Source organism: Tachysurus fulvidraco, chromosome 11 (genome assembly GCF_022655615.1).
Source record: "Tachysurus fulvidraco isolate hzauxx_2018 chromosome 11, HZAU_PFXX_2.0, whole genome shotgun sequence".
NCBI lineage: Eukaryota > Metazoa > Chordata > Actinopteri > Siluriformes > Bagridae > Tachysurus > Tachysurus fulvidraco.
In genome coordinates, this window is record NC_062528.1 from 22,490,346 (window position 1) to 22,511,281 (window position 20,936).

Sequence of the window (20,936 nt, forward strand, 5' to 3'; positions counted from 1 at the left end):
AAAAACAAATATGATAGGAAATGTATATGGATGGGTTTTTTTTATTTTGTTGTAATATTGTAGGTTTAATTTAATAAAAGGTTAAGGTTTTATTTAATTGTGGAAAAAAGGTTTTATTTAATTGTAAAACATCTTTTTGTCCTACACCTTTAGTTATTTATTTATATTATATATATTATATATAAGTAAAATACTCTCAGACTGCTGATATTAGATATTTATCAGAAAAAAAAACTTTACCTGAATCAAGTTGTTCGTTTTTAAATGAATCGGAGTCGACTCGTTTTGACTCTAAGCATTGTAAAACAGTTGGACGTTGTTTAATTAGAACAATAGCTTCTTGTCACCTATTATTAAAGTTTGTAATAATAAAAATATTATAGTAGTAGAACTGGAGGTGTGAACAGAGCTCAGGTATTTATTTTACTTCAGCTAAGCTAGAGTTTAAAACGGAGTCGATTCCAAAGAGGTTTTTTCGATTCATACCATTAAACTCAAATTAAGCGTCTTGTTGCAGAACAAATCCGGATAATAGTCATATAAATTAATATCATATATATGATATGATATCAAGGAGCACATTTAATAACTTTATCCAACCATTTAAACGTGAATAAAACAGTTCTGATTAGTTAGTTAGCTTCAGAAAGCTAAGGCTACTTAAATCACCTCAGTTTTTACAGTCTTTAGCATTATCAACAATATTTAACTGTAATCCAGCCTTTTGTCGTATACTTTTTTTTATTATTTCTATTATTATAATATTTTCTGAGGTAAAATACTTAAAATATTTGTCAGTAAAAACATACCCGAATCGAGTTGTTCAAGTATGTATAGAATCGACTCTGAAGCTTGGGAGTCGACTCTACAGACGTTTAGATTAAATGAGTTAGAGTCGACTCCAAGTCTTGTAAAACATTTGGACGTTGGTTAATGAAGGTGTTAAACTTATTGTTAAAGTTTAAAACGAACTTTTTGTTGTAATAAATATATTTAAGGTATCATTAACCAACATAAAACACTGTAGTTGAAGTTATATAGTTTGATTTTTGGTAAGCTAGCTAGCCTTAGCTTCATTAGCAGGTGCACAGACAGCTAGCAACCTAGCTAACGTTTGTATACCGTTACAGTTAGTTAAATCTTTACATTTTTTACATACATTTTCACAAATAATATTTCAAATGAATCTAGGTAATTATTTTTCTGAAATAATATTATATATAATATTATCATAATGTTATATTTTCCTGTAAGAGGCCAATCTTTAAGTACTAGGATGGCTGAGAGCGGTACTGAGGCGAGAGGAGGAGAGTTCACATCCTGGGCTGCAAGTCTAAATGGAGATGAAGATGAACATGAGGAAACCTCTGAGGTGAATTATGTTGAGATTTTATTATATTCTGTTATGTACGGAATATAAAATAATTACGTGTCTTGTAACAGCAGGTTTAGTGACAGTTTCCTGTTGTCACTTATGTTATGGCAGCTATAAACTCACGAGCTTGTGTTTCTCCTCTTTCTTTACTCTTGTGTGTGTGTGTGTGTGTGTGTGTGTGTGTGTGTGTGTGTGTGTGTGTGTGAACTCCAAGGTGTTGCTGAGCGTACTAGTACATCACAACCAGGTCGGGCTCAGCTTTTACGACAGTAAAGATTGCACCCTGCATGTCATGCCTGACACACTGGATAACAGGGACCTTAGTCTGCTGGACAGAAGTAAATATCACGACATCGCACCAGCAGTTTAAATAAAGAGATAAACGCCGTTAATAAACTATTCTGGAGAATACTTTATTCCAGATCGATGCAAATTTACTACGTTTTCCATAGTTTTCACACAGCTTTGTGTTCTTATTTAACATTATCGTTGTATATATTGTTCTTTCTTTCTTTCTTTCTTTCTTTCTTTCTTTTCCGTCCTTCCTTCCCCGCTTTCATTCAGCTTCTTGTTTCTAGCTTTTCATCCTTCTTACCTTCTCCGTGCGGTCCTTCCAGTCTCCTTTCTGACTTCTGACTCCCTGCTCTGCTCCCACACACTTCTAAAGTACGCATATACATGTGTTGTATTTATTCCTCTGAGGGCAACCATTTATTTCTTTTATTTTTTCATATTTCAGTCATACAGGAGCTCAGCCCTCGTGTCCTCATCACCAGTGCAAAGCAGGAGGGAAGTCTGGCCCGGTTTATCAGAGCACTCGGTCTGTTCTTTTCGTTGCGCAGGAAGACATACGGGAGGAAATCTACTGATTTAATAATATTATTTTTTCTGTATTTCAGGATCAAATCCAGACTACAGACCGGAAATCGTAGTATATCCCAACGCTGATTTTGGTAAAAAATAAAAATAAAAAAAAAATTTCACTCAACAAAAAATATAACATAAATTATAGATTTATAGCTTTTGAGTTTTTATTTTATTTTATTTAACCTGAAATATCATTAATATTAAAATTTGATGTATCATTAACGCTCTCACATTGTAATGGATTTACGAGATGGATCTTGTGCAACATCGTTCACAGGACAGGAGGTCAGTAAACAGAGGCTTTTGTCGGCTCATCTCCCTTTTCTCCCTCCGTCCATCACGGAGAAAGACCGCCTCCCGTATCTCGGTTCCTGCATCCCGTTCGACTCTGTGTTAATGGTAAATCACACCTTCTTCTGTGTTTCTAGTGTTCAGTTGTGTCGGTTCATTTACCAACATGCATTAACAATGCAGGTTTATTTAGAGTAAACCCTCACTTCTTCTGTTTTTAACAGAAGCAGGGCGGTCAGATTAAGAGCACGGTCGGTTAATTGACACAGACATGGCACATTGTGGTGCGCTGATCTCATTTTATTCTGTGTGTATTATTAGGTGAGAACTATAGGAGCTCTCCTGAAGTGTCTGGACAGGAGGAGAGTCGGTGTTGAACTGGAAGAGAGCAGCATGCCGGTTCCCATATTGCAGTTCCTCATCTACACGCTGTATGACCTCAGACACCTTTAATCCTCGGGGAATGTTTTTGTATTATTGTCATTAGCCCTATTCAGACCAGATTAGTTTATCAGGATTGATAAAGCTCTCTCACTCTCCAGACAAGAGGAGGAGTGAGTTTCTAGCAGCTCGGAGTTTCTTCGCATCTTAGCGTCACATGATCACGATTAATTATTATCTAAGGAAGGTTCACTGGCGCACTGGCGTGTTAATAATCCCATCTGTATCGATTTGATCAGCTTGTTAGAACACACTGCCTGTCGAATGGGTTAAATCACTTGTGTGACTCATACTCAGAATTTGTTCTCTGCATTTAACCCATCCAAAGTGCACACACACAACTGTGAACACACACACCATGAACACACACCCGGAGCAGTGGGCAGCCATTTATGCTGCGGTGCCCGGGGAGCAGGTTTGGGGTTCGGTGCCTTGCTCAGTCAGGGCTGGCCCGAAACTCGAACCCACAACCTTAGGGTTAGAAGTCAGACTCTCTAACCATTAGACCATGACTTCCTCCCCAACATCCCAGCGATTATTGTTTTTTAAAGAATGGTGCCATATTTTATCCAACTTGTGGAACGTCCACCAAATAAAGTCGACTCTCAGCACAAACACTTCTGTTCTGTAGACGTGGCCATTCTGGAAAACGTCTCTTATACCTGTTTAAATGTAAAACATTGCTTACTTTAGTACAAAAGTTTGACGTGACAGATCGTATAAGAACCCAGTGGTGCGTGTAGCAGTTTATTCAAAAGGTTTGAATTATAGTTTGGTCTATAATAAATTGGCAGAAGTCGTGGCCTAATGGTTAGAGAGTCTGACTCCAAACCCTAAGGTTGTGGGTTCGAGTCTCAGGCCGACAATACCACGACTGAGGTGCCTTTGAGCAAGGCACTGAACCCCCCAACTGCTCCCCGGGCGCCGCAGCATAAATGGCTGCCCACTGCTCCGGGTGTGTGTTCACGGTGTGTGTGTGTTCACTGCTGTGTGTGCACTTTGGATGGGTTAAATGCAGAGAACGAATTCTGAGTATGAGTCACCTTACTTAACCTTACTTATGTATTTTAACAGAGCCGACGTGGTGTATATGGATAAAGATGCATACAGGTGAGCAGCGTTAGGACGTAACATAATTACCGAATCTCTGATTTTGTTTACTTTATTTACTTTCTGTGCCTCTTTTTTTTTATATATATTTATATATTTCTTTAGCGTTCTCCAGATCTTCAAATTCGACCTGCACCCTTCAGTTTACAAGCTGCAGTCAGGACAGAAGGAGGGTCTCAGTCTTTACGGTAGCACATTTATGTCATGTAGGAATAAAGAAACATTTAAACGATTGATTATTTTCCTTTTGCAGCATGTTTCTGCACCGCTCGAGCGTCTTCAGATCAACAACGATCGAAGACAGAGAAAAGTTTAACTCATTAAATGAAATAATAAAAAATTTTTTTTTTGGAATTTAATATAATTTTGCTGTTAAATAATGTTTAAGCAAGAGACCAAAACAAAAACCCATTAAATTTTTTTTTAATTTGTTATTAAATTTATTTTTTATTTTTTAAATTTCAGCCACCGGTATTTTATTTTATTTATTTTATTTATTTTATTTATTTATTTATTTGTTTGTTTGTTTGTTTGTTTGTTTGTTTGTTTATTTATTTAATTCATTATTAAATAAAAATTATATTTATGAATCTAAAATTTCAAAAATAATGGCGAATTAAATCTCTTTATAGTAAGATAATCCGATTATATTTCTGTAATACGATAATATAATTATATCGACGAACGTAAACAGGTTGACGTATTTGTGCGTCGCAGGAATTCTGAATCGCTGCCGATGCAAATTTGGCTCCAGGCTTCTACGGTAAGGTTTCTCTTTTTCTTTCGCTCTCCGTCTGTGATCTACACATTTAGAGGATGAGGATTAGCTATAAAAAAGGTTTAGCATTTTACGTCGCATGCGTCCGCTCCGCTCTCTAACTTTCCTTTCCGTGTTATTTCAGGCAGTGGTTTCACAGACCCACCAGAGACCCGAGTGTGTTGAGGAGAAGACAGGAGGTGATCCGTTTTTTCACCTCTCCTCGCAACTCGGACATCATGAACACGCTGCAGAGCTTCCTGCGCAACGTCAAGAACATTCCGGTACTCGGACAGCAGTCGCACTGACATGACGCTCACATGTCACGTGTGGGTGTGGGTGTGGCTTGTGGCGGTAACAGCCAATAGTACAGCATGCAGAACACTATATAATTAACACACAGCTCTGGATTTGAAAATTAGATTAGAAAAGCTTTGCAGCATAAAACTCATTAGGTTCACCAACAAACTCTGGGGCTTTAATTCTAATGTCTTTCTACATTTCTAAACAAAGATATGACAGAGAAGTCATTTTTCTTTCTTTTCTTTTTTTTTTTTTTTTTTTTTTAATTTGTACAGGTTTTGCTACGCAAGATGTCTCTGTCTCACACCAGAGTGGCTGACTGGCAGAATCTCTACAAGGTTATTCGCTCCTAACTGCTATGAGAACGAATACAGATCATTATTCTTCCTAATGATAATAATTAAACAGATACGTCTCGCACCACAGACAGTGTATAGCGCAGTGGGGATCAGAGACACTGTACGCTCTCTCCCTCAAACCATCCAGCTCTTTCAGGAGATCAGCGAAGAATTCACCGACGATCTGCACTACATCGCTACGCTCATTAGCAGAGTGGTGAGTCTTCAGTTCTTCAGGTCTGGGTCCAGCTCACGATTGTAAACTTCTTCTGAAATCCTTTTCTTTGTCATAGGTGGATTTTGAAGGAAGTCTGGCCGAGAATCGCTTCACCGTTAAGCCGAACGTCGACCCTGCCATCGACGAGAGTGCGTGACGTATCAATTATGATAAAATCACACGACACCTTACACCTTCTTATACATATGTGGTGTTTTTCCTGACAATTGCTATGCATCACATTCAACCTTAAAAGACTTTCCTGAAAGTTTGATATTTTTGGGAGACCGGATGAACTACAAATTCTTCTTCATGAGTGCTAACTACTTAGAATATTAAAGGTGAGGTCTCCGTTGTTTGAAAGCCAATGTTGACATTTGAAATCACCAAAACAAACACGCCCCTAACTCAAATGGGTCCCACCCCTGTATCGATAGCTCCGCCCACACGTACATACGTAACCCAGGCAACTAACAGAAAGAAATGTGTCTTTATCATAGCTGAAGGGAAGAACAATACGATTGTAGATAAACAAACAAGCAAAAATGCCACACAAGCATAATGATGTAAAGGACAAAGGCATATATTAGTTCTGTGTAACAAAGCAAAACCAACGTTACTCACCTATCGAGAAGGAAAAAAGCGCCTCGGCGTCTTAAGTAAAGTCGGCCACATATTCACAGGTCGGAGTTTCCCGAGTCGATAACTCCTGAGCTAAACGCTGTTACTACACAAAACACGGTTGTAGCTGCGTCTCTACATTACTACGATAGAAAAGAGGTGTTATTTGTGTAGTAACAGCGTTTAGCTCAGGAGTTATTGACTCGGGAAACTCCGACCTGTGAATATGTGGCCAACTTCCTGCTCCTTCAGTTCTCTCCAGCGCTGGAAAGCTGATCCTATATTAACACGTCCTACTTCTTGTCCTTATCGTAAGTCTTTCTTCTCTTTCTTTCTTTGTTTTTATCCTCCATGTCAATGTTAAAACCGCTTTCTGCTAACGTCACACATGCGCACCGAACACTCTCTCCGCCCAGATTGACAAGACACGCCCCTTTCTGCTCATTGGCTACACGTTAGTTTTGTTTTTGTTTTGTTTGTCATTCCGACTCAGTTTTCTGAACCGTTTCTCAAACAACAAAGACTCTATATTTAACTCATAAAACTTATCGGGGAAAACTCCATAAATCCATAAAACTATGAAGAGAATTTCTTTATTTCAGAGAAAAGAAGGATGATGGGTTTGTCAGATTTCCTAACGGATGTGGCGCGTGCCGAGCTGGAGAGTCTGGACTCTCGTTTTTCTTCCTGCAGCATCATCTACATCCCTCTGGTCTGGAATCTGATTTCAATTGCTTAGCAACCTGTTTTAGAGATTTTTTCTAATTACGCTTTATTTGTTTGCTAAACACTTGTTTTCGGGTCGCTCGCAGATCGGATTCCTCCTATCGGTTCCCAGACTCCCCGGTATGGTGGAGAAGGAGAGCTTTGAGATCGAAGGTCTCGATTTTATCGTAAGTGCTCCACGAAAGTGAATAAAAGGGAGGATCGATTCGTTCTTCGTATCCCTGGTAACTTTTGCGGTCAGAGAGATTAAACCTAAGAGATGTTCGATCGTTTGTGTGTGTTTGTGTGGTCCAGTTTGTGTCAGAGGACCGGCTTCATTACCGCAGCGCCAGAACTAAAGAGCTAGACAACATGCTGGGAGATTTACACTGTGACATCAGAGGTGAGGGGCAAAGAATACACTATTATTGTAATCTAGATTTATCTAGAGAAATCTAAAGGAAATGTCGGCGATGTTCTTGGTTTATTTTAACATATCATTTTATTTGGCGATTTTCCTGCACTCGTCTTATGTCCGTCCGATTAAACCAGCGGTGTCCAATCTTATCCGGAAAGGGCCGGTGTGTGTGGGTGCAGGTTTTCATTCCAACCAAGCAGAAGCCGCACCTGATTCCAGATGTTTGATCAGATGTTCTTGGCTTTTAGTAGACTCTGGTGTGGCTTCTGCTCGATCGGAGTGAAAACCTGCACCTGCAGCTTTTTTTTTTCCATATTTCAGACATGGAGATGGCGGTGATGATTCAGCTCCAGTCCACGGTCCTGCAACGCAGCAGTTGCCTCTATAAGATCATATCTCTGTATGCCGAGCTGGATTGCCTGATGTCTCTTGCCCAGGCTTCTCAGGACTACGGCTACTGCGCCCCCACGTACAGCGAGCGCTGCAGACTGAACCTGCGACACGCTCGGTACCCCACTACACCTCAGAGCTGAACATGTGCACTGTGCTGTTCTACAAGGGTCTGTTTCATGCTCTCTTTAGGTCTTTTGTGTCTTCACTATAGAAGAATTTAAGACCGTAATAGAGTTTTGCACACATTAAAAAAAACAGGACCTTGACATTTGTCATTGTTATAATATTCGACCTTTGAAAATTGACAACAAACATCATCTACTGTAACATTTCAGTTTTACATCTCAGTTTTTCCCCCAGTGTCTAATCTGTCTTCCTTTCTGTCTCAGACATCCTCTGGTAGAGCTGTGCACACCCGTATTCGTATCAAACCCGTGCTTTTGTTCCGACACCGAGGGAAAAGTGAAAGTTATAACCGGACCGAACTCTTCTGGCAAGAGCATTTACCTAAAACAGGCAGGTGCAACAGCATACAACAGCAACCTGCCGAAAGTGTTCATGTTCAGGCTGCCTGTAAACACCGTGTGGCGTAAAAACATAAGACAAGCGTCGCTCTTTTATTTTCACTGACGACAGAAAACGGGTGTGAAAATGTAGACAGGAAGTTAGCTGAAATCTATTGTGGGAAAATATCCATCTAGTGGTGAAGGTGTCGGACAACTGATCAGAAGGTCGTGAGTTCGAATCCCAGGTCCACCAAGCCGACACTGCTGGGCCCCTGAGCAAGGCCCTTAACCATCATTTGCTAAGTTGTATTAAAGAAAAATAAGATTAAAATAAAATAAAAAAGTCGCTCTGGAAATAAAGGTGTCTGCTGAATGCCAAGAAGATGTAAATGTAAAAAGCTAAATGTTCAATCCTATAAATACTATAAATGGATTTAATCATAAATGAATGTATACTTTTAGATAGTAAAGATAAATACCAAAGATAAATATTTTTTTTGTTGGAGATGAACCCTGAATTTTTTTTCACTTGCATCTGTGATAGTAACAATATCAACATCAATGTGATGATTAAAAAAAGTTCACTGAGCTCATGTTAAAGGTGCGGTGTACGATCTCTGAAAGCCAATGTTGACATCTGAAATCACCAAAACAAACACGCCCCTAATCCAAATGGGCGTCACCCCTGTTTTGATACTGTAGCTCCGCCCCACACATACATGCGCAACCCAGGCGATTATTATGGCAGAAGCTGCTGGGGCGGCTGGCCGAGGGGGTATTTTTATCAGTAAATGAACACAATGAGTAATACTATGGTAATACAAATGAGTTTTTGTAGTACTGTGTGTTGTAGCGTGAAAGGTTTAGCTCCGTTTCACGCGGAAGACGACGTTAAACACCTAGAACCCGAGGCAGAGGTAACAGCAGGTATCCGCCATGTTGATGTTTCAATCGCTTTCTGCTAATGTCAGACATGCGCACTGAACACTCTCTCTGCCACATATAGACAAGACACGCCCCTTTATGCTAATGTCACACATGCGCACTGAACACACTCTCTGCCACATATAGACAAGACACGCCCCTTTATGCTAATGTCAGACATGCGCACTGAACACTCTCTCTGCCACATATAGACAAGACACGCCCCTTTATGCTAATGTCAGACATGCGCACTGAACACTCTGCCACATATAGACAAGACACGCCCCTTTATGCTAATGTCAGACATGCGCACTGAACACTGCCGCATATAGACAAGACACGCCCCTTTATGCTAATGTCACACATGCGCACTGAACACACTCTGCCACATATAGACAAGACACGCCCCTTTATGCTAATGTCAGACATGTGCACTGAACACTCTGCCACATATTGACAAGACACGCCCCTTTATGCTAATGTCACACATGCGCACTGAACACTCTCTCTGCCACATATTGACAAGACACGCCCCTTTATGCTAATGTCACACATGCACACTGTACACTCTCTCTGCCGCATATAGACAAGATACGCCCCTTTATGCTAATGTCACACATGTGCACTGAACACTCTCTGCCACATATAGACAAGACACGCCCCTTTATGCTAATGTCACACATGCGCACTGAACACTCTCTGCCACATATAGACAAGACACGCCCCTTTATGCTAATGTCACACATGCGCACTGAACACTCTGCCACATATAGACAAGACACGCCCCTTTATGCTAATGTCAGACATGCGCACTGAACACTGCCGCATATAGACAAGACACACCCCTTTATGCTAATGTCAGACATGCACACTGAACACTCTCTGCCACATATTGACAAGACACGCCCCTTTATGCTAATGTCACACATGCACACTGTACACTCTCTGCCAGATATAGACAAGACACGCCCCTTTATGCTAATGTCACACATGCACACTGTACACTCTCTCTGCCACATATTGACAAGACACGCCCCTTTATACTAATGTCACACATGCACACTGTACACTCTCTCTGCCACATATAGACAAGACACGCCCCTTTATGCTAATGTCAGACATGTGCACTGAACACTCTCTGCCACATATTTACAAGACACGCCCCTTTATGCTCATCGGCTACACGTTTGTTTTGTCAGTCGTCCTGACTCAGTTTTCTGAAGCATTTCTCAAACACCGTGCACCGCACCTTTAAAGCCCTGAGTGTACATTTTATACCACTTTTTTGTAGTTAAAGATGTTAAAGACGAATGTGTCGTCTCTAAGCAGATGTTTCATGATGTAGGTGGGTCTGATTGTGTTCATGGCTCTGATCGGATCTGACGTACCGGCGAAAGAGGCAGAGATCGGCCTGATAGACGGCATCTTCACACGCATGCAGAGTCGCGAGTCTGTGTCTGTGGGCCTGAGCACTTTCATGATAGACTTAAACCAGGTACGATTGTCTCTATATTAGTAATGACAGTAGTGATCACAGTAGGATTAACGGCTGATCTTTTTTCATGTGTAGATGGCTCAGGCTTTAAACTACAGCACCGGGATGTCCCTCGTGCTCGTAGACGAGTTTGGGAAAGGAACCAACACGGTAAGTGTAGAACAAAGAAAGAAAGATCAAACAAAAACAAATAGCCACGTGTGTGTGTGTGTGTGTGTGTGTGTGTGTACAGGTGGACGGTCTTTCCCTCCTAGCCGCGTGTCTGAATCACTGGTTAAAGAGAACTCCAGCTCAGTGTCCGCTCGTTTTTCTAGCTACAAACTTCCACAGCGTCCTACAGCTGGACCTCCTGCCTCACTCTCCACTGCTCTCCCTGCTGGTGTGTATCGGTATTACAAGCACAACATCTGATTTATTCAGCAGTGCTTGTTCTAATGTAGTATCAATTGTTGAGCAGCAGTTTCTTCACATGTACAAAATACACGCAATGTAAAAGGAGTCAAAAGACATACTAAACTGAAGTATGATGTGTGTGTGTGTGTGTGTAGGGTGGGTGTGTAGGGGGGTGTTCTGTTACAATCCATTACTTCCTATTGCTTTTCTAACCGTTTGCTTGTTCATGAGGACAGACGTTAGAGACTGCTATAGACAGGGAGGAGTTAATCTTTCTCTACCAGCTGAAGGAAGGGATTTGTCAGTCCAGCTACGCCGCTAACATCGCCACGCTCGCCGGGCTTCCACCTGCCCTGGTTCAGAGAGGACTGGAGGTGTGTTTCTTCACCTTTATGCACTCTGACAAACATAGATCAAATTTTAAAGACCATATATTGTAGCTAACAATTTTTTTTTTTCGTGTACATACTGCAACCAAGAGAAAAAAACTATTAGTTAATTTGTTATATCGTATTGTGTTCTAACTGTTCTGCTTCTACACAGGTATCAGAACTGTATAGAACAGGAAAGACCATCCAAAGGGTTGACCAGCTATCCAGTGAGGAACTGAACACCAGGTTAGACAGACTGAAACGCTCAGCATGACTACGCTCAGAAGGTTTTATACTGTACCATTCGAGAGGGAAAGAATCTCAGCACTCCGTCTTTACGGACGCTTAATTCCGTTCACACCTCACTGTCTTTTCAGCTACAAAAACATTAGAGAGGAGGTTTGGGTTTAGGTCTCATCCCAAAAGTGTTCGTTGGGGTTGAGTCAGGGCTTTGTGCAGGACTCTTCAGCCTTAACACACCACATGTCTTCACTGAAAGGTGTAATTCTAATTCTAATAGATTTTTTTCCATCTACTCCAACTAATTTTTTTTAGCTTTTTCATCCCTTATTTAGGACTAAAGTAAACATGTGCTTGTTGATTTAGCTCCTTTGAGCAGATAATAAGGACTTTTGAGCAGTGCTGGGCAGTAACGCAGTTACTTTTGACAGTAACTAATATTCTAACGCATTACTTTTTAAATAAAATAACTCTGTTACCATACGGTGCGGTTGTCCGTTACTTTTTACATTAGTTCATTTAGCTGAAGTGTCGCCTACAGCAGGCAATTATTTAAAGGGATTTCAGAACAGCGTTAGAGATATTGCATCATCAGGTAGGCGTGGCCTATTTGATAATCTAACACTAACCCTAACCGTAGTTTTTGGTTGTTTATTTGTTTTTTAAAATAATTCTACTTGTAGGGGCGCATGGTGGCTTAGTAGTTAGCACGTTCACTTCACACCTCCAGGGTCGGGGTTCGATTCCCGCCTCCGCCTTGTGTGTGTGGAGTTTGCATGTTCTCCCCGTGCCTCGGGGGTTTCCTTCACACCTGCCTAATCTGTGGAGCAAAAAATAGCGGTCGTCTTTACTCAAACGTGAATTTCACTCGATGCGTTTTGTTACTGCAGCTACAATGCTCTTTTTATACGGTTATTATATTATATATTATTATAAGTTGAATAAATCTTGGGGGCACGGTGGCATAGTGGTTAGCACGTTCGCCTCACACCTCCAGGGTCGGGATTCGATTCCCGCCTATGCCTTGTGTGTGTGCAGTTTGCATGTTCTCCCCGTGCCTCGGGGGTTTCCTCCGGGTACTCCGGTTTCCTCCCCCGGTCCAAAGACATGCATGGTAGGTTGATTGGCATCTCTGGAAAATTGTCCGTAGTGTGTGTGTGTGTGTGTGAGTGAAAGAGAGTGTGTGTGTGCCCTGTGATGGGTTGGCACTCCGTCCAGGGTGTATCCTGCCTCGATGCCCGATGACGCCTGAGATAGGCACAGGCTCCCCGTGACACGAGACGTTCGGATAAGCGGTAGGAAAATGAATGAATGAAAAGTTTTTCCAAGACCTCCGGAAACACGCCCACTTTACGTCGTGGTTTAGTTTAGTTTAGTTTATTAATTTATAAAGCACATTTAAAAACAACAGCCGTTGCAGCCAAAGTGCTGTACATCAAGTAAAAACAAACAAGAACAGTGCAAAAGTAAAAACACAATCCAAAACAAACCCCACAAAATTCTACACCTTCAAACAGAGTTAAAACATACAGAGTTAAAGTGGGTTTTTAAGCAGATTTAAACAATGAGACAGTGGTAGCAGATCTTAAACGAAGAGAGAGATTGTTCCACAACTTTGGAGCTGCCGTAGCAAAAGCCCGATCGCCCTTAGTTTTAAAATGTGCACGAGGTACCGAGAGAAGGAATTGATTAGAGGACTGAAGAGATCTAGGGGTAGGTTACGGAGTGAGGAGGTCATAAATATACTGGGGAGCACAACCATGTAAAGCTTTAAAAACATAAAGTAAAATCTTAAAATCAATACGGAACTTAACCGGGAGCCGGTGTAATGAGGCAAGTACTGGGGTAATGTGCTGACGTTTTCTGGCGCCAGTCAGTAATCTCGCTGCCGCATTTTGTACCAGTTGTAGACGGTCGAGAGATGATTTAGGCAAGCCAAAATAAAGAGAGTTACAGTAATCCGATCTCGAGGTTATAAAAGCATGAATTACAGTTTGTAGCTCCTTCATAGAAAGCATCTTCTTGATTTTAGCAATTGATCTTAGTTGAAAAAAAAGCTGCTGTGGTAACGAAACCCCTGGAATTTAGTGAATGCCGTAGCCTACAGTCTAACCTGTTTACAGCAGCGACGCATTGTAGGATCGGTGGATGCCAACCTGTAAACACGAAGACTCCGCACTGTGGGCGTGTTTCCGTTTATTCTTGTGTGTACGGCAGTAACGGCGAGTCGAGGCGAGAGCAAGACGAGTTTCTCTAAGTGGAAATTAGTTAGTTTTTGTTGTAAGTAATCAACAAAGTAATTGAGTTATTTCTTAGTAACTAGTCACAACACTGCTTTTGAGCCTGCTACAAAAACCAGTGTTTACTGAGACGTGGTTGCTGTAATATTTAGGCTGAACGATGAAACGGTGTAAGTTGGGAAATGCTCCTAAATAAACATATGATTTAGGTACATTTACAGATACAGACTCTATCTTACAGATCGATATTATAATGTCATTTTGTCATTTTGAGCAGCATCACATTAATTTCTGTCTTCGTGAGCAGATGCGAGAACGTGGTGGAGAAGTTCCTCAACCTCGATCTGGACGATCCTTCAGCGGACCCGCAGAGCTTTTTGAACGACGAGCTGCTTCCGTACATCGGAGAGGTTCTGTGACGGAAGCCGGAGGTTCTCGAGCGAGCGAGTAACGTAACCAAGCTGTAATTTCTACAAGCAGAACCGACACGCGTCTACAACGACCGTCCGAATTACCGCCGTTTATGTGAAGATGCACTCAATGACCCACAAAGCTGAATTGCTCTTTATGGAAGTTTATAAAGTTTGAACAGTGAAGAGAATTTGTAGAAAAAGACTGTTGGAAGAAGAAGATTGAACATTTCAACAAAATGTTTTATTTTATTCTCCTTTTTATACACAACAACGGTTCTCGAGTAAATGTACATGTTTCGCTTTTAAGGTTAAAATAAACTTATATTATTTCACGTAACTCTTGTAAATCTTCACTGATGAATCTCATCACATCACCGTGACACAATCCACCTGTGATCAGAAAAGACACACGACTCGTACAATATCTCCTGAAGCTCACACACGTACAGTACCTGACACTCTTCCTTGAGCTAGAGGTAAGTTCTGGAGGATTTACGGAGGTGACCGGATGACAACTGACAGAAGTATCCACCCTAATCCTGGACGTCAGGCTCGTAGGTGTCCGGTAGTCTTTGTCTTTTCTACACAGCGTGTTTGAGGACAAGGACAGATGTCGAGAGAAACTGCGTGCGGTTAAATAATCTGTATTTAAACTAGGTTAGTTTTCTACAATCAACAAAGAGATTTTCTGGTTTTTTTTTTTTTTTGGAAATAAAACATTTTGGAGATTTTCTTTTTGTGTAATAATTTGATCGATGTTTATACGGGATAAAAGAGAATATACAGTGTCATATTTACACTAAAATCGTCTGTAGATCCTGGAACACACATTACTGTGTTAAAGCGTATAAATTCTCTACAAACCTTCATCACCACAGGACGTCAGACAGAAGGTTAATCCGTGGCATTAAGGAGCTCTAACACCTGCTAATGGCTAAAGCTCAAAGCCTCACAAACTCTTTGGGACTGATGACACTTGCTTCCTGTTTCAAGAACAATTTAAATCTAATTGACTGACAAGGTCTGAGTTTAATCTGTCATGCGCGCGCCGGGTTAAACTCCGATTAGCGAACGGGATTGAACCGGGATACGGCAGCAGAAGGTAAAGGAAGCACGTATGTGTGTATGAGTTCTATACGACAAGGAGTGTATGGCATCAGACCGAATATTGTGTGACTCGAGCACATTGAAGGCTTCAGTATCTCACTCGAATGTTTTACTCGAATGTACGTCGTTTTCTTTTATGCAGATTAGTCACCTAGTAGGCAGTGAATTATTACATCAGTATCTTTGCAGATAAATTACTGATAACCGTAAACTAGGGTGTTAAATTAAATGGAAACATAATAATATAGTTCACACTTTGTGGAACAAAAATCTGAAAATCAACAATTGGATTTTCTCAAACTCAAACCTCCTCACTAATTAAAGATTTATTCACTCTCACTCACTCACTCATTTTCTACCGCTTATCCAGACTACCTTGGGTCACGGGGAGCCTGTGCCTTTCTCAGGCGTCATCGGGCATCGAGGCAGGATACACCCTGGACGGAGTGCCAACCCATCACAGGGCACACACACACTCTCATTCACTCACACACTCACACACTATGGACAATTTTCCAGAGATGCCAATCAACCTACCATGCATGTCTTTGGACCGGGGGAGGAAACCGGAGTACCCGGAGGAAACCCCCAAGGCACGGGGAGAACATGCAAACTGCACACACACAAGGCAGAGGCGGGAATCGAACCCCCGACCCTGGAGGTGTGAGGCGAACGTGCTAACCACTTTGCCACCGTGCCCCCAAGATTTATTCAACTTATAATAATATATAATATAATAACCGTATAAAAAGAGCATTGTAGCTGCAGTAACAAAACGCATCGAGTGAAATTCACGTTTGAGTAAAGACGACCGCTATTTTTTGCTCCACAGATTTAGGCAGGTGTGAAAAAAATGCTGTAAGCAAAGAATGCTTTCAAAAATGGAAGTGTTAAACATTTATTTTCATAAATGAACAAAATGAAGTGAATGAACAAAAGAGAAATCTAAATCTAATCGATATTCGGTGTGACCTCCGTTTGCCTTCAGAACAGCAGCAGTTCTTCTAGCTACACGTGCACACGGTTTTTGAAGGAACTCGGCCGGTAGGTCGTTCCGAACGTCTTGGAGAACTGACCACAGATCTTCTGTGGATGTCGGCTTTCTCACATCTTTCTGTGTCTTCACGTAATCCCAGACACACTCGATGATGTCGAGATCGGGGCTCTGTGGGGGGTCGTGCCATCGCTTCATGCTGGTTTGAAGGCAAAAGCTAATAACACCAAATATTGATCTGATTTAGATTTTTCTTTTGTTTGCTCACTTTGAATTTTGTAATTTGACAGAAATAAACACTCATTATTTATATTTCTGAAAGCATTCTTTGTTTACAGCACTTATTCACACCTGCCTGAAACTTTAGTTACAAGGTGAAAATCCGGTAACATTGTTGGTTTGAAGCCTGGTGTCACATTTGGCAAAGAGGCTAAATCAGCTTAGCACTCAATCTGCCACCTCTCAGCCTCCTTCCTGATCACATTTACACACTTTTTTCTGCTAATCTGCTCAAGTCTCCTTAATCAAGGTATAAATACGGCGCACGGGCATCGCGGAGACAGAGTAAGGCGAACAGGAGCTGGAGAAAAAGCGCTTTTGTATCCTGTGCTGACTCTCTGACAGTTTTAGACATGTCAGGGCTGCACGGATTCGAGGGGGAAAACTTCTACATACCCATGAATAACCGTACAGGGCTGGTTCGCGACCCGTTCTTGTACGAGCAGTACTATTTAGCAGAGCCGTGGCAATTCAAACTGCTGGCTGTCTACATGTTTTTTTTGATCGTCCTCGGTTTCCCCATCAACGCTTTGACGCTGTTGGTCACGGCACAGCACAAGAAGCTCCGCCAGCCGCTTAATTTCATCCTGGTGAACCTGGCTTTAGGCGGGCTCATCATGGTCATCTTCGGGTTCACCATCGCCATTAGTTCAGCGGTCAACGGCTACTTTTATTTCGGGCCGACCGCCTGCGCCATCGAAGGTTTCATGGCCACTCTGGGAGGTGAGCAATGATATAAATCCATCTGGGACATTTACAACACAATTAAATCCTTGTCCTCTGATAACATAACTATAAGTGATTTATCTCCTCCAGGTCAGGTAGCACTTTGGTCATTAGTTGTACTGGCCATTGAGAGATATATTGTGGTGTGTAAGCCAATGGGCAGTTTCAAATTCTCCTCTACGCATGCGAGTGGAGGAATCGCTTTCACATGGTTCATGGCTATGACCTGCGCCGGTCCTCCGCTTGTCGGCTGGTCCAGGTAAGAATCGCTATCTTAATCTCAATAAAAATACTGAATCATACCACTTTATTTGATCATAATAACATGCCGGGGACACGGTGGTGTAGTGGTTAGCACGTTTGCCTCACACCTCCAGGGTCGGGGGTTCGATTCCCGCCTCCACCTTGTGTGTGTGTGTGGAGTTTGCATGTTCTCCCCGTGCCTCGGGGGTTTCCTCCGGGTACTCCGGTTTCCTCCCCCGGTCCAAAGACATGCATGGTAGGTTGATTGGCATCTCTGGAAAATTGTCCGTAGTGTGTGTGAGTGTGTGAGTGAATGAGTGTGTGTATGTGCCCTGTGATGGGTTGGCACTCCGTCCAGGGTGTATCCTGCCTCGATGCCCGATGACGCCTGAGATAGGCACAGGCTCCCCGTGACCCTAGGTGGTTCCTCTGCGTATTTTATTTCTATTACCTTATTAATTAAAGTAGTGACTTATCACTTTTTATCCATTTAAAGTTACATTTAATGTAAGCTACAAAAAAAGCTCTTTCTTTATATCTAGTTTTATATACAAATATATACAATGATCTTTAAATCTTTCACTCAACTCAATAATCAGGTATATTCCTGAAGGCCTGCAGTGTTCGTGTGGACCAGACTACTACACTCTCAACCCCAAATACAACAACGAGTCCTACGTTATCTACATGTTCCTCGTTCACTTTCTTCTTCCAGTCACGATCATATTCTTTACGTACGGGCGGCTCGTGTGCACGGTCAAAGCGGTAAGAGACCCCGTCTTAATAGATGCTTCAGATTGAATTTTCTCGCTCGCTATTTAATAAATAGATCGACGTTTGAACAAGAGTTATTATCGTGTATGCTCATGTCAATAATACACCGCAGTTCTGTCCTGATTCATATGGTTCACATTCTTCCTGTCTAGGCTGCAGCTGCTCAGCAGGAGTCTGCCTCCACTCAGAAGGCTGAGAAAGAAGTGACACGTATGGTCATCCTGATGGTGGTGGGTTTCTTAGTGGCATGGGTTCCTTATGCCAGCGTCGCCGCCTGGATCTTCTTAAACAAAGGAGCTGCCTTCAGCGCACAGTTCATGGCCATTCCTTCCTTCTTCTCCAAGACCTCGGTTCTCTTCAACCCCATCATTTATGTGTTGCTAAACAAACAGGTCCATATTATTACACACCAATAAACATCATCATCATCATCATCATCATCATCATACACACGATTTATCGCATAAAATTAAACGGACAATTGAATTGTGATGAACACGTTCAGTATTTATCTCTGGACACCACGATTTAGTAAATTATGGACATTTAGAGACACACGATCGGCCAATCGTGTGGCAGCAGCACAGTGCATGACATCATACAGATCATACAGATCAAGACGAGAGCTTCAGTAAACATTCACACGTTCAAACACCAGAATGAGGAACGAGTCTGATTTCTGTGGCTTACTGTAGACTGAATGACGTGAAAGACAGATCCGTGAGTGGAGACACCTGTTTGCCCAGAGAGAGACTGGTCTGTGCTGAACAGGAAGGATACAGTAACTCACATACTCACTATTTACAGCCGCGGTGCACAGACTAGCATCGCAGAATGAACAAGACATCAAACCTTGAGGTAGATGAGCTACAATAACGTCAGGTTCCTCTACTGACAGCCAGGAACAGCTTATCACATCTGACTTCCTGTCAGCTCAGACCAGTCTGATTAACATATGGTTTTCTGTCTGTCTTCCTGTGATATATTAACGCTTTATAGAGTTGAGAGTAAAGACCTAATTTTACAGAAAGTACAACGAGACCAGTCGGAGTCGTACGTAGTGCTGTAGCCGATTCTCATCACTGTCCATGTCTCTTTTTTTATCCTAGTTCCGTAACTGCATGCTAACAACCCTGTTCTGTGGCAAGAACCCACTGGGAGATGATGAGACCTCATCAGCGTCCACCAGCAAGACAGAGGTGTCCAGCGTGTCCCCGGCATAGACGCTCGACCCGTCCTGGACGCGAGCGAGCTCGGGCCTCTCCAACCCTCGTTTGTATCTGCCGTGATGATCGCTGTCACTGCGAGCACATCACAGCTCACTGAAAACTGTACTCTTCATGATGTTTCCTCAGCTGCATGGTGACCTGTTTGCTGTTCAGGTCTTGGTCTTTATTTCCTGTATATATTTTTATATCTACAAGGCATTAAAAAAAAGACAAAAAAATATGGTGCGTACTGTATGTAATAAATATTGCATTTTGAAAAAGAACTGAATGCTCCCTGTTCATTTCAGACCTTCTTCATGTGTTGGAACGTTTTTTTTTTTATATGGAAAACCAGATAACCTGAATTTAATAAACTTCACCTACGACACAGTGTAATTGGCTTCAGCAAAGGATTCATAATTTGAAGGATCATTGTTATACGCTAAATTATTTAATTTTTTATTTTATTTTTTCCTTAGTGGGGGGGGGGGGTCACGGTGGCTTAGTGGTTAGCACGTTCGCCTCACACCTCCAGGGTCGGGGGTTCGATTCCCGCCTCCGCCTTGTGTGTGTGGAGTTTGCATGTTCTCCCTGTGCCTCGGGGGTTTCCTCCGGGTACTCCGGTTTCCTCCCCCGGTCCAAAGACATGCATGGTCGGTTGATTGGCATCTCTGGAAAATTGTCCGTAGTGTGTGTGTGTGTGTGTGTGTGTGTGTGTGTGTGAGTGAATGAGAGTGTGTGTGTGTGTGCCCTGTGATGGGTTAGCACTCCGTCCAGGGTGTATCCTGCCTCGATGCCCGATGACGCCTGAGATAGGCACAGGCTCCCCGTGACCCGAGAAGCTCGGACAAGCGGTAGGAAATGAGTGAATGAATGAATGAATGTATTTTACCTGTGTTTTTTTTTCTTTTACAGCTTGTCGAACTTGAAGTAGGAAGCTTTATCGATGGAACAGTCGTTGCTCTTTTTCTGTGATTGACAGATTAGTCGTTTAACGTCACGAGTAGAAACAGACACAGTACTGCAACAGGGAGAAATAGATTTTGACACTTTTCTTTTCTTACTCAATTACCAAAGAAGATTCAGGAAAATGTTAATAGTTGCATTATAGCACCAATTCTTTATAACCGGAAAAACCAGGATGCTTTAATCAGCCGAGTTTGCGATGGACGATCCTGATGGATAAG

The 20,936-nt window shown here is 42.0% G+C and overlaps 2 protein-coding genes across 9 annotated transcripts; both read left to right on the forward strand.

The window, feature by feature from the left end:
- The first annotated feature begins 280 nt into the window (after positions 1-280).
- On the forward strand, positions 281-14,755 carry msh5 (mutS homolog 5). Of its 8 annotated transcripts, none has more exons than XM_047821025.1 (25): positions 281-414; positions 1,255-1,372; positions 1,590-1,713; positions 2,115-2,195; positions 2,275-2,328; positions 2,520-2,641; positions 2,855-2,964; positions 4,049-4,084; positions 4,190-4,272; positions 4,802-4,847; positions 4,987-5,125; positions 5,420-5,482; positions 5,571-5,699; positions 5,776-5,848; positions 6,923-7,032; positions 7,133-7,213; positions 7,341-7,428; positions 7,765-7,951; positions 8,226-8,352; positions 10,612-10,761; positions 10,837-10,911; positions 10,994-11,140; positions 11,391-11,528; positions 11,698-11,771; positions 14,313-14,755. In XM_047821025.1, exons 2-25 carry the CDS (start codon positions 1,277-1,279, stop codon positions 14,422-14,424), a joined length of 2,445 nt encoding a protein of 814 aa, XP_047676981.1. In that variant the 5' UTR covers positions 281-414; positions 1,255-1,276; the 3' UTR covers positions 14,425-14,755. The 8 variants fall into 8 exon arrangements, with proteins under 8 accessions (XP_047676981.1, XP_047676980.1, XP_047676986.1 ...); XM_047821024.1 differs by lacking the exon at positions 281-414 and adding an exon at positions 829-939; XM_047821028.1 differs by lacking the exon at positions 281-414 and adding an exon at positions 870-998.
- A 2,328-nt stretch (positions 14,756-17,083) lies between these two features.
- On the forward strand, positions 17,084-19,888 carry LOC113661719 (green-sensitive opsin-3). Its single transcript, XM_027176151.2, has 5 exons — positions 17,084-17,521; positions 17,615-17,783; positions 18,367-18,532; positions 18,694-18,933; positions 19,651-19,888. Exons 1-5 carry the CDS (start codon positions 17,152-17,154, stop codon positions 19,762-19,764), a joined length of 1,059 nt encoding a protein of 352 aa, XP_027031952.1. The 5' UTR covers positions 17,084-17,151; the 3' UTR covers positions 19,765-19,888.
- Positions 19,889-20,936: the final 1,048 nt, after the last annotated feature.